Below are 14,074 nucleotides of genomic sequence, written 5' to 3'. Positions count from 1 at the left end.
AAAGAAAGGATATTCATGGAAATTTTTGTTCTACCTTTTTATATTTAGGTACACAGGACATCTCTCAGGTCATGACTTCACAGGGTATGGTGTCATCTTCAAATGGACAACATGAGATAACGTTGACCATAAATAATTCCAGTTTGAGTCAAGTTCTAGCTCATGCTACAGGTTCTACTACTGCAAGCTCATCAGGAAGTCCTCAAGAAATCACTCTTACAATATCTGGTTGGTATTTCTAATGATTTTTAGTGGTACCAGATCTCTGTTTCAGAGGCTAGCTGGTACAGTATTTGAGCATATTTTTGCTGTCAGCTGCATTCCTTTTATATTCATCAGCTTTAAAAGGTATTTTCTAAATCTACCTTTGAAAGCCAAATGCAATTGCAGTGAGTACAAATGTAAGATCAGTTCCCTGTTTTATTCATGGTCTTATTTCAACAGATATTTCTCGGGGAAAGTTTGTGTAAGCAGTTCTTATTTCCTCACTGTGACTCATTTGGCTTAGTGCAATTCCTGGGTAATTCCTGGTGGGATAGGAGCAAGCAGCTCAAGGCAGGCATTGGGGTTGAGTTTATTTAATATAAATTCACTTCCATACCTGTTCCAATACATATTCCAAAAGATGTTCTGACCATCCTTGCATGTGTACTCTTCAGTCACTGTAGTAAGTAGTTAGTACTCTAGGTGTCTTTAAACACATTTAGACTATCTTCACTGCCTTTAGGAAACTGATTTTGTGTACAATATAATTAGCAGTCCACTTTCCTCAAAGACTTGTTTGTTTAATTACATTTCTTAAGTGGATCCAGTGTTTTAACTATTAGTCTTCAGTTTGCTAGCTTGTATAGTTTCATGAAGTTCTTGTGCCTTGAATTTAAGATCTATCAATATTTGTCTAAATATTAAGAAGTACAGGTATTTCTCTGTATATTGTCGTCTGAACCTATATTAAGAATATGTTGAAGTTTTTTGTAAAAATATGCATGTGAAGAAGTGAATCTTGTTTTGGTTTTATCTTCTGCTTTTAATTTATGATCACTTTTTTTTTTTTTAATTGAGTATAGTAGTAGAATAATGTTGAGATATTTCTGGCTGTAATAGGACTAATTTCTTTTTAGGTCAAGATCTTATTCAGCATAGTTCTGGAAGCAGTGATCTGAATAGTAGCTTAAGGTTGACAGCACCAACCATCAACAGTCAGAGTACAGGTGCAACATTAACTATAAGTAACGACCACCTTCTTTCTCAGGGTACTTCACTAAATGCTCCAGGTATGCTTCCAGTGATTTTCTAACAAAAAATAAGTTTGTTAAAAAAAAAATAAGCTTTAGGCAGGAATAATACAGTCTTGCACACTACAATTAAGTAACAACAACAAGATTTAGGTGTTTTCTCAGTAGTTTTAAATTGCTGTACCAATTTAAATTATCCACTCCACAGAACAAGAAGGAAATGCCTACCCCTAGGATATTCTGTAGATTGTTTGTTTTTGTTTTTGTTTTACATATATTCCAGAGCTTAATACAACAACTGGAACAAACCTTCCTTCAACAACACCCATATCTCAATCTACAGTTTCTGCCCAGAATTTGGTCATGTCTTCATCAGGAGTTGGAGGAGATGGTAGTGTCACTTTGACCCTTGCTGATACTCAGGGAATGTTGTCAGGTGGTCTTGATGCAGTTACACTTAATATCACATCACAGGTAAGAAGTGTTTTTCTGAACTGACAGATAAGCTAGCATTATTGTCTTAGAGGGCTGGAATTAGGATTTTTCTTAGAAAATAATTTTGAGATGAATTTTTTGTGATAAACTGGTTTTATATATGGGTGCTGTAATTTCTTCTTTAGAATGCAAAAGCTGTCAAAATACGAGAAACTTAATGTCTTCTAATTGTAGATTTTTTTTGTTTGTTTTTTCCTCTTTAAATAAAAAGGGGGATGAGTAAAGAGTATTTGCTGTGGGTACCTAATGGTAAAGCTGGTAGATAATATTTTCTCAAGGATTGGCATAAATGTTACAGTAAAAATGTTTCAGAGATGTTCATAGCAAATCTACCTAAGGTACATGCAGGATAAATAATAAAGAAGATGATTATCTTTTTGCTTTGTGTTTTTTTCTGGTTAAACCTTGTCTGTATCTCTGCCTTTATTGTTGTGAGTGAAATTGTTTTGTTGTCATTCTTAATGAGTTGTTGGTTTTTTTTATCCCCGCTTTTCAAAAGACAGGACAATATGATCAAAACAAGAAGCTGTGTTGGGAAAACTGAAAAACAATTTTAAATTTATCTGAGGAGGAACAGTTAATCTTTAATAATAGGACACGTTATGGAGACTGTGGTGTAGTACCTTCCTTGAGGTTTTGCATCGTGGAAACCTAAATAAGATTGTTCTTTTACCTTGAGCGTGCTTGAGAAAATATGAACTGAAGAGAAATTGGAACAGGTCTCTTCACAGCAACATAAGTGTTTAAATGAATTATGTTGTCTGGAAATTTATCTAGATTAGGGCCATGGAGATGATTAGAGAGCTGGAATGCTCCCATCTACGGGGAGAGGCTGAGAACTGGGGATGTTAAACCTGGAGAAGAGAAGGCTTTGGGGAGATTGTATTGTGCCCTTTCAGTATTTAAAGGGGGCTTAAGAACAAGATGGAAACTGACTTTTTACATGGCCTAATAGTGAGAGGATAAAGGGAAACAGTTTTGAAGTTAAATAAGAGATTTAGATTAGACGTTAGGGGGAAATTCTTCACTCAGAGGGTGAATGAGGCGCAGGGGCTGCCCTGAGAAGCTGAGGGGGCCACATTTCTGGAGATATCCAAAGCCAGGTAGGCTGGGGCTTTGATCTCATAGAATATATCCTTGCCCATGGAAGGTGGGTTAAAAGCAGAAGGCCCCTTCCAACCCAAGACATTCTATGAATGAAGAGGTAAACTTAGAAGAAGTTACACAAGAATAATGCCGTATGACTATTACCTCTCAAGAAGCTTCAGTATTAATTTCATTCTTATCATAATGTAAGATTTTTGTAGTGTCGTCAAAAGCTAAAGTCAAGAAAGGGTTGCGGGAAGGCTTGCGTGATTCTTGTGAACTGTTGAGAATTTTTGGTGTTGTGGAGTAAAGAAGCAACATATATTTTTCATTTCAGAGTTTGTAATAATGTAAACAATGTAGATTTAGCAGTGTTGATGTTTATTTATAAGACGCTACTCTTAATACTAAGTCAAGTAAAAAATTGGATGCTGCACAAGTACGCTGTACATAGTATGAATCTTGATAAATGGGTTGGTAATGTGTAACATACATTCACATGTATAGATTCACATGTAGAAGTTTTAGTGGTAATGTAGAAATAGAAATAATGTGATTTTAAAAATTCTGAAACTTAATTTGTTATTTTATATTTCGACTTCATGTACTTTGGAAATATGTTTAATTAATAGATTTAAAAAAGGAAAAATCTGTGGAAAGACCACACAAAAAAGCGAAAGATAACATTATGGAGAGCATCATCTAAAGAGGCAAAAGATGAAGGCTGAAATGTGCAGCAATTGATGCAAGATGGGGAAAAATTAGAGTTTTTGCTTTTTTGGACTTCCAATTGTTCTTACACTTAACACCTTGGTATATTTAAAATCAGAGGAGAAGGAATGCTTCTAGCAATTGTTCAAATAAATTGTCATGGTATTTTTCAAGGAAAAAAAAGAAGTAATTTTGAGGTATAAAAATAATTTGTGTGACTGCAATTAATTGTTTAAATGTAGTTACTCTTCTTTTTTTTTTTTTTTCTTCCCTTCCCTCTTTGACAGGGTCAGCAGTTCCCTGCTATACTCGCGGATTCCAGTCTCGCTAGCCAAAGTGGGTCAGGCTCACAGCAAGTCATACTGGTGAGCCATACACCCCATTCAGCAGCTACAAACTCTGATGAAATAACGTATCAGGTAGATATTATATATTTCTGTATCTCTTGTGGGTAAAGAATGTTATTAATAAAAATATTAGGATAATTCCTTTGTATACTGAAGCAGGAAGGCTGATGTCATTCCTAAGAGCACTGGGAAGAGATTCATTGTGACTTCCTAATCACCCAGATTGTGTTTAAGTTTTGAGCTGAAAAACAAAAGAGAAATATGTTTAATAATGTGTTTTTCTACAAACTGTAGCAGTGGTTACTCAGCAGTTTTCTCCAAAAAAAATCCAAGTAAGTTTGTTAGGTAATAAAAATAAATGAAGTTAAGAGCTGTTGGGGAAAAGCAGCATCTATTGCTATATCTTTTCTTTTTTTTATTGTTTTTTTTTTTTTTTTCCAGCCAAATTGGTTTAACAATGGAGTATAAACTTTTCAACTTAAGTGTTTTGAGTTTCCACAGGCTGTTACACATGAGTAATGTCAGTAATATTATCAGAAGGGGTAGCTCAGATTTGTCTTGTTGAAGGTAGGATGAATAATTTCATTAAGGTAACACGATCTCTAAACTGGGAAATACGGTAGAGGCAGATGTTGACTAACAGTCAAAGGATGTGGGGCACTGGATTGGCAAGCAGACATCAATATGTAGGCAAGTTGTGACTGATGTGAGTGAGAGAAACTTTTGAACATAAAAAATGCTTGAAAAGAGCGGACCCTCTTCAAGTTTATGCTCATAAGGGTGGTGAGATGACAAAATAGTAGAGGAAACTCCCTCAGGCTTCTTGGAAAATTGTCAGAAATGCATACCTCTCTTGCATGTCTGTACACTGATAGATGCAGCCGGAGGTAGGCATACAGTCTGCAATCTGATGGGAATCACAGAAAGAAGGTAGAACACACACAAATGAAGCACAGCTATGATAGGATGATGGCTTTTTAGGACAGGACAACAAGACCATAGTGGGATTACATGGAGGTTTGCATAGGAGCTGGATGGTGATTCAGCTGTGGCTTTATGGGGGAATGATGTCAGGAAGATCAGGCTGTGGTGAATACTAATCATTTGCTTCAGATCACGTGATTAAGAAGAATCTGAAGATTTGTATTTCATCAGACACAGTCTTGGGTTTCCTGCCCCTAGCTCACACTTTGAGTAGAGGAACTGAACTAGATGATTTCAAGAAGTCTCTTTCAACCTAATTAATTCCATGATTTGCAATCCCTGGTTTGCATATACTTCAGCCCACCTAAGATCATCTGAAAGGGTCAGAAATATGAATGTCAGGGACACCCTTGGTAGCTGAGACTGTAGATAATGGAGTTCAGGCACCAGAGAGAAGGAAAGAAACAAAAAAATGATTGAACTGCTGCATTCAGTGATGATGTTACCTGTGCAACAATGTCAAGGCCATTTGCTGGTGGTGTTCCTCAGGGTTGAAATACTGGGATGAGTACTATTTAACCTCTTCATTAATGACCTGCGTGATAGAACAGAGAGCATGCTCAATTGATTTGCAGATTATAGAAAACTGTGAGGAGTTTTGTGATGGATTGGATGGTTGTGCTGCCATTCAGAAGCATATTGATAGGCTGGGGAAATGGGCCAACAGGAATGTCATGAAATTCCATTTAGGGAGATGCACAGTTCAGTCCCTGAGAAAAATAACCCCATGCACTTGTATGTGCTGGAAAGCAGCTTAGTAGAGCAGGACTTGTATGTAGAGGGGGTGAGGGGTACTAGTGAAGAAGTATTTAACAATGAGTTGAAACTAAATGATCTTTGAGGTCCTTTTCAACCTAGGCCATTCTATGACTCTATAGTTGCCAGCAGGGCAGTAGGAGATGATTCTTTCCCTTTACTCAGCACCAATGAAAGGACATGCTCTGGAGTGCTCTGCCCAGTCATAACTCACCAGTAAAATAGGGACGTGAACATATGGTAAGGAGTACAGTGAAGGGCTCCAGAGATGATTGTGTTAGTGTCTGCTGCAGGAGGAGAGACAGAGTGTGGGGATTGTTCAGCCTGATAAAAGCCTTTGTGGTGGTTGGTGATGGTGAGGTTGTTCTTAACAGTGTGCATGGTATCTGATGTGAGGGAATAAAGCAGACAGAGCCAGTCTGATTTCAGTGGTGCCTATGAAACGATAGCAGGCTATAACCCTTGTTTTACTGTGAGTGAAACAGGTGGTTGAATTCTGGACAGATTTTCAAGAGAGTCTGGAGCCTCCATACTTGATATTCAGAAGCTGTCTGGGCATGACTGTGAGCCTGCTCTTTGGAATTTTGGAATAGATGATCTCAAGGCATCCCTTCCAACTTGAACTATTCTATTAATTTCCTATTTTTACACTTTCATATGGTTGAATGAGAATTCTGAACAATTTTGCAGGGTTCACATACTCTGTGAAAATGGGTGGTCTAAAATTTTACTTGTCCGTATTGTATCTCTAAATTTAGGACTGGATTTTGTCTTTCAAACTGTATATGCTTTCATAAATCAGAGTAGCATTTCATAAGGCTTACTAGAATGTCACTTGCAAACTGTGACAGTACCTGAGAAGCCATATGGTAGCAGTCAACATGTAACACTAATGAAGACCACTTTCCTTTCTGGTGACTGTTGATTTACCAGTAAACATTTCAGCAATTTCTTGAAAGGTTCGAACTAGTTGGAAATGTATAAATAAGTGTGTGTGATAAAAGGTTTTTTCTAATCCCTTTTTTTAGTTGTTTTGTTATTACATCATTACTAATTTTGTTACTATTCCTGATTTTTACTATGGGTAATGTTCTGCACTGCTTTGTACCTTTCTCGAGTTTAGTTCATCCTGAATTAGTTACTTAGCATTTAGTTTCTTTTCTGTATTTTCATATATTTCTTTTTAAAGAAAAAAATTCCATGAAGTTGAACAAGTTTCATGTTGCCTCATTTGAGGAAAGTGAAACACAGCAAAACCATGCCCAGACATGTCAGCTTTTCATTGTTATTTCTGAGACTGTTAGTAGCTCAAAAATGCTTACTTAAGGTAACTGAATCACAGAATCACAGAATTGTAGGGGTTGGAAGGGACCTCCAGAGATCGAGTCCAACCCCCCTGCCAAAGCAGGTTCCCTACAGCAGGTCGCACAGGTAGGCATCCAGGCAGGTCTTGAACATCTCCAGAGAAGGAGACTCCACCACCTCCCTGGGCAGCCTGTTTCAGTGCTCCGTCACCTCACTGTAAAGAAGTTCTTGTGCACGTTTGTGCGGAACTTCCTGTGCTGCAGTTTCCAGCCGTTTCCCCTTGTCCTGTCTCCACTCACCACTGAAAGCAGTCTGGCCTCGCCATTCTGCCCCCCACACCTTAGATATTTATAGACCTGGATCAGGTCCCCTCTCAGTCCCCTTTTCTCAAGGCTGAACAGACCCAGTTCACTCAGCCTTTCCTCTCCTGGAGATGCTCCAGGCCCTTCCACCATCTTTGTGGATGAATGAATTAACCACATGGAAAACCATAAACATTCTCCTTTTGTAAATGTCAGAGATGTTTTCTCTCTTTCTCTCTCTTTCTTTTCTCTGGAACTTTGTTTGGCTTTGAATTTTGTTTGGTAAGAATAATTTGACATCTCAGTTATGTAAAACTGGATGTAAAAAAATGTTTATGTACTCAGACACATCAGATTTTACAGCATAAATGAATTTGAGCATAGTTACTCTAATCTTTTTGTTTCCTTAAAATTTGGTTATTCTAAGAGCAGTGAAATACATGTTTGTTTACATACAACTTGTCTTTCCTTTGTGTTGATAAGGTGCTTGCAAGCACCCTCAAAAAATTGATCACATCAAAGCAGCATCCAGAACAACCACCCAGTCTGCTGTGGGTGTACTTGATTATTTGACTGTGTTTTATAAATCGTTATAGGTGACAGAGGTTTCTCCTAATGTGACCAAAAGCAATCAAGCAGAAAAAGAAGGTCGTGTGCACCAGTGTTTTGAGTGTAGTCAGACCTTTTCTTCAGCCACCATGTTGATGCATCACAGTAAAGAGGTTCACGGCAAGGAAAGAATACATGTTTGTCATGTCTGCAATAAAGCCTTTAAGCGGGCAACACATCTCAAGGTATTTGGTAATAACAGTGGATTGTTCTGTTAACTTGTTCTTTTGTTTTGGAATTGTTGTCATGTTACTGAAAGATACCTGTTAGCCCTTTACTTTTTCTGTTCATGTATAGTTTGTGAAGTGCATGATGTCTGTGAGGGGGAACTTAAATGACAACATATGCTGACATAACTCTTCCGTGGAGCATGGAGAAGTTTTTAGTGTTTTAATGTATATGTTGTCCACAAAAAGAAAAACGTGGATACCTGTCATATAAACAGTGGTGTCAGAAAAAGGTGTTTATTCTGTTCTTTTATATATATATATTATTGCTGCTTATCTTCTTTTCCAGATACACTTTTTGTAATTGTAAAATGCAAAGCAAAATCCTTGCTCTTATTTGATTTTTGGGTGTTCTGTTTTGTGAGTACAAGTGACATCTTCAGAGCAAACATTTGTTTTAAAATCCCCTTATATTGTTGCTATTCAGTACTTCTTAAGAAGTAGAGAGTTTTTCAGAAGATTTCTTCTCACTGTAGTATCATATTTTAAGGAAATATACTTTGGTTGTGAAGCTTGTGTCTTTTGGGCAAGCACATGTGACAAAAAGATTATTGGTTCTTGGGAAAACACAAAATGCTGTGAAACTCAGTTACCTGTATTTTAGGAGAAAGTTGTCAGCAAAAAAAAAAAAAAAGAGATTTGAATACAGAATTAGTAATTGTGAAAATGAAGAAATCAGACACCAATCTCCTAAACTTCTTTTTGTAGAAGTAAACTTTTTGAGCCCAGTGTTAGTGAATTAAGTTCACTGATGGTAAATTATTAATACCTATAAAATTGTGCTGTCTTACCTTTCTGAGCTTTTTAGGATGTTTCTTAAGAACCTTAGCGTTGTTTTTTTTTTCTTTTTGAGTAATTCAGCAATTGGTTGTAAGTGGTTCCATTTGCATGCTGACACTGTAGCTGTGTGTGTAGCAGTTCTCTCCTTTGAGGCCTTTACTGTTTTAGAATGATCTTCATTTGGGACCTGGGTACAAATGCCCGTGTATCAGGCAAGTGATGGGGAGGTGGGTACTGTAGAAAGGGAGAAAAATCTAGCTTATGATACATAGTTGACAAAAATCTATGTTTGTAAGTGATAAAAACATTCAAAGAGCACTGGGTTTTCATGAGTAACACTATATTATCTTACTTCAGATAATTTGTGAAGGTACTAATTTATGCAAAATAAATATTTCTTGACAGAGGCTTTCAGAAATGTAAAGCTACTGATGCCTCAGCCCTACAAAGAGATGATATACAAACAAGTCTCTCTTTTAGAAAAAAATGCAGGGTTCCATCTTCTGTGCGTTTTCTATTGATGACTAAGATCATCTGCTTTTATCTTCAAAAGTGAATATGTTTCTATGCTCAATGGTTCTAAGATGTCATCTTTTCTGTGCTACCTTAGGAACACATGCAAACCCATCAGGCTGGACCTTCCCTGAGCTCCCAGAAACCTCGGGTGTTTAAGTGTGATACCTGTGAAAAAGCTTTTGCGAAACCAAGTCAGCTGGAGAGACATTGTCGCATTCACACAGGTAACATCAGAAATGATCTTCATCTCATACAATTTTCTTATGCGTATGTGACTGTTATATTTCAGAGTGTTTGCTCTTAGGTTCAGGTAATTGCATTTAGATAACAAAGAAAAAAGAAAAGAAAAAGGTTAAAATGAGAGCAAACTTGCAATCTCAAGTAGCATGATATTCTTTTTAAATCTATGCTTAGTGGTGAGACTAAGAATCTCCATATATTGGCACTCACTGTACTGCAGCAGTGATGTGAATACACAAGCTTATGTTGAAAATTTTGTCATTGAAATAGATTGATAAATGGATGTTTTAAGGCATTGTTTGAAAACACTGGATATCTTCAAGACTGTAGGAGAATGTGCAAATGTATTGGTGTGTTTAGTGATGTTAAAGAACAGTCTTAACTGCTGAAGCTGACTGCTGTAAGTGATGCTTGGTGGTTAGTTCAACCATCAGTCAGTTCATCTGTCTCTGCTGCTAGAATACAATGTTGTATTCTTTACTGCCAAGTTATTTTCTTTAACTGTTATTCTGTAATTATACTACACTGTCTCCTCCTGGGGGACACGTATTTCCCTTGATGAAGTACTCTTCAGGCTGCAGTTTGTGGCCTGCCACAAGGAGAAAGCTACGTGTAATAGATCCCATCTGCCTTCCCCTTCACCTTGTGTGTGTTAACAACATGAGTTTTAAACATTGGAGTTATTCTCTGAAGCAACTACTTTCTTCCATACCGCTGCTGCCAATTAATGGCTGTCGTGTCTGCTAGAATTAAAAAGGAATGGAGAAGACTGCTGCTGAAGACTAAGGAATGTAACTGTGTATGCTGTAGCATAGGAGGACTTCCAGTAACATGATTACTGTTTCCTTCAGTGAGTCAGCCGGAGCTTTCTCTTTCTGTGGTATTTTCACTGTCTTATGTAGCTTTTGGCTACTGTTCATGGATTTAAAGCAAAATTTCTAATCTCTTCATTTAAGCTATCTTGTTAACCTTGTCATTTTTCCATAGTTGGCATCACTTGCTTGTCTCATGAGGTATAATCTGAGTTTCGTCTTTTGGATGGATCTTTGTACCCACAGATTCAGTCTTGTAATTCTAAGTACTGTATCTCTGAAGAATAGGCTTGCCCAAATACTCGACTTTCTTGTGTATGCTCTCATATCATATATCTTAAAATATTAGAATTTGCTCTTCTCTGACTTCAACAAGTGAGTGTCTTATTCAGATGCATTTGTACTATGGCTTTTCTGCAGAACTCGCTGCCAGATGTCTCTGTATCGTGCTGGACTTCCATTCATGTATACCTTTGTTCTCTGTTGCACCAACTGCAAACTGTCTTCACACTTAAGTGACTTTGAGCTGCACTTAATTGTGTTCTTTCAATCTCCCTGTCTCCTCCTGTTACTTCCCTTATCTGTATGTCTGTCCTTCCTTGTTTCCCTCTTCCCTCTCTACACCAAATGACCCACACTGAGCTCTTTATTCCCGTCTCTAAACAACATGTGATCCCTGCATTTCTCTCCCTGTTCAAAATTCCACACATTTTCATTCATTCTAACATGGCTGTGCCAAATATTGAGGGGAATGAATATGTTCCTCGAGTGTTCATAGAGCAGCATCTTTAAATTCTTTTTTTGTTTATGTGACTTCTGGTAGGCTGTTGATGTGTGGGGACCATTACTTTGTACTGATTATTTAGATTATCAGATTATCCCATTACACACTTGTTCCCTTTTCATTATTTTCTCATACTTATAGTAGATTCTTAAAATTTGCGTCTGTCTCTGCTCTTTGTTCATGAAGGACTTAACATGGTGGAATTTCAGTCTACATGTAAGACTGCATTGTGGTGTTATGAATAATAAATGACATGATTTCCAATGGAAGATTGGGGGGAAGTAGATGAAGCTGGAAACATAACATTGCCACAGGGAATTGCTTTAACTTGCTGTGTAACAGTGATACTATTTAAAAAGAAGATAAAAAAGATTGTTGAGTGATGAATGACTCTGATTAGGGTTAGAATACTCCATCTTCACCATTGTTTATAAGCAGTTACTGAGATCAAGGTATACCTTGTCTGTCTGTGCTTTCTTGCAGGCTTTTGGCGTGTAATCTGAAGTCTGTAAATAAATGAACGTAGCCTATGACTTGCTTTTTACCAGGAAAAAAGAATTTGAGGAGAATTATTCAGGAATCCATGTGTTCGTGGATGAATTAGATCAGACCTATATAATGTACAGCCCACTGTGACATTGCTTGAACTGTTACAATGAGTTTGGCTAATCCAGTTGACTAATTCAGCACTTATTCTGCATACTGTTGAAAGTAAAACAGGTGCAATAATTGCAAGAATTGAGTTATTAGCATTTATCAGGCAGCTAAGAATCAGAAGGTCCAGGTGTTGCTTGTGTCTTTTTGCACATCTCATTCTGTTGCTGCTCTGCTGAGAACTCTAACAGAAAAGGATAGGAGGATGGAAAGAGGATTCATGAACATGTTAATTTATGTTTCAGATATTTTTGCTAAAAAAACGTTGAGATTTGAGAATCCTAAGAGCAGCTTCAGAGATTGTGCAGTGGCAGGGTATGGATAGATAGGGGTGTAAAAAGGAGATAAAGAATCAAGGGTGTGTGTTGGGTTGGAAGGGATGAGATCCTCCTTATGTCAGTTGAGGAGTAAGTTTTCAATGCAGGCGTAATAGGATAGACTTCAATATTAGTGGGCTGAGTCATTCACTTAGAGCAAAACAACTCCTGGCAAATAAGCATTAAGTCCTGATGAGGACTGATGGGTGAGCTGATATGGTACAGCTGATCTCATGTTTTAGAGATTTCTGCTAATCCTGTACATTCTAATCTAATGGGCTGCCTGCTTTCATTCCTCCATACCTTACCCAAAGAGAATATAAGTTATTGTGAGTGACAACTGTTCTTTCTGATAGTAAAACTAGAAGAAAGGGAGTACAGCTTCTTTGTGGTTACTGTGGTAGAAAGGAAGGTTCTTGTTATATTGAAGGCAGGTAGAGAAAGGCAGGAGTTGCAGTCAAAGATGATTAACTGCCTTCAAAATTCCATAATAACTTGCTTTCTGTTTAACTGGCTTAAATAATTCAGATGTTATTAAAAGGCAGTGCTGTAAGAATCCCACAAATAGTCTGATAACAGGAAACAAGGCAGCTTCCTTCCTGCTTTGGCTCATGCTGTCCATCATAATACATAATGGCACTTCAGGAAGGCTTTGAAAAGACCAGAGCCCCTTTATACATCTGTTTCTAATAAATCTGCACCGTCATAGAAGAAATTATTTCTATTTTGGAATCGCTTGTAATTTACTCAGTAAATCTTCGGATATTTTTGGGTTTCTTGTATATGAGCACTCCGGAGCTGGGAGTGCCCACAAGCTAGTAAGTCCTTGCTGAATTATTTTGTCTCGTTGTTTGAAGTTGTGGGCTCACCTGCTGCTGAAACCTGGTAGTCATTCCTTCAAAAGGGGATGTTCTAAAAATCTCTGAAGACCAAGCAAGTGAAAATGTCCTGCAAAGAAGTCTTTAGATTGATTAAAAAAAAAAAAGCCTAGTAAGAGCAGCTGAGGTTAAGCCTAAACCAAATGGCTTTCCTAAAGGAATGATCCTTGCCTGTGAGAAACTGAGATTCCTATCTTGATTAAACACAATAACTTATAATACACAGTGCCTACTGAATTCATGGTCCAAAGAAAAAAACACATTTTCTTCTCTGAGTAAAATTACAGAATCGTCTGAGTTGAAAAAAACCCTGAAGATTATCAAGTTCTTACATCATCCTGACCTACTGAGTCCCGTCACTAAACCACATCCTTTAGAGCTTTCCACGCTTCCCTTAAATACCTGCAGGGATGGAAGCTCCACTTCTCTCAGGGCAGCTTCTCCCTGTGCCTAACCAGCCTGTCTGTGGACGAATTCTTCTTAATATCCAATTGAAATCTTCCCTACACAACTTGAGTCTCTTTGTTTGCATCCTTTAATCAATCTTATACATTCAGGACTTATCAGTGAAGAGCAGTTTGGATAAACATTGCAAAAATTAGAGGGAAGTGAATGATTCTATTTCTGATAGAAGAAGCCATATGGCGTAATCCCTTACACAGCACCGAAATGGCTGCTTATTTTAGAACAGAAAACTGAAAGTGTTGGTGGAAACATTTTAAATTCAAATTAGTGAAATCATGCTTAACAAAAATAAAGAACACTTGTGCTGCAGTTCATCTTTCTAGATCAAGAGCCCCTTTTCTTGTCTATGGTGTAATCTTAAGAAGAAAAATAATGACAGGCTGCATGCTGTACATGCAGAAAAAAACGTCAGCATCTTTTCTGCAAAAGCAGAACTTTGAGTGAAGGGAGGAACTTGGGTTTTAAAGTAGTTCCTTTTAATCAGAGTATTGAAGTGAGTGTGGCTTTGACCACAATTTTGCACTACACTGGAGATTTGTAATGCTGTGAAACTTAATTTGTTGAGTTTTCC

At 37.5% G+C, this 14,074-nt stretch overlaps 1 protein-coding gene across 5 annotated transcripts in view; it reads left to right on the top strand.

Annotated features, from left to right (window-relative positions):
• ZNF236 (zinc finger protein 236) overlaps nt 1-14,074 on the top strand; it is a 68,109-nt gene that overhangs the window by 49,922 nt on the left and 4,113 nt on the right. For 4 of the 5 annotated variants that reach the window (XM_052703829.1, XM_052703826.1, XM_052703825.1 and 1 more), the window contains 6 exons: nt 49-228; nt 1,122-1,274; nt 1,519-1,709; nt 3,815-3,946; nt 7,818-8,015; nt 9,448-9,577. In XM_052703829.1, the coding sequence (XP_052559789.1) occupies nt 49-228; nt 1,122-1,274; nt 1,519-1,709; nt 3,815-3,946; nt 7,818-8,015; nt 9,448-9,577 (984 nt within the window). The remainder of the gene's footprint in view (nt 1-48; nt 229-1,121; nt 1,275-1,518; nt 1,710-3,814; nt 3,947-7,817; nt 8,016-9,447; nt 9,578-14,074) is intronic. The other variant, XM_052703828.1, reaches the window with a different exon arrangement.

The sequence above is a fragment of the Tympanuchus pallidicinctus genome, unplaced genomic scaffold, assembly GCF_026119805.1.
Source record: "Tympanuchus pallidicinctus isolate F22 unplaced genomic scaffold, pur_lepc_1.0 scaffold5, whole genome shotgun sequence".
Lineage (NCBI taxonomy): Eukaryota > Metazoa > Chordata > Aves > Galliformes > Phasianidae > Tympanuchus > Tympanuchus pallidicinctus.
The sequence above is the reverse complement of the archived record's forward strand: the minus strand, read 5'-3'. Positions and strand labels throughout refer to the sequence as shown.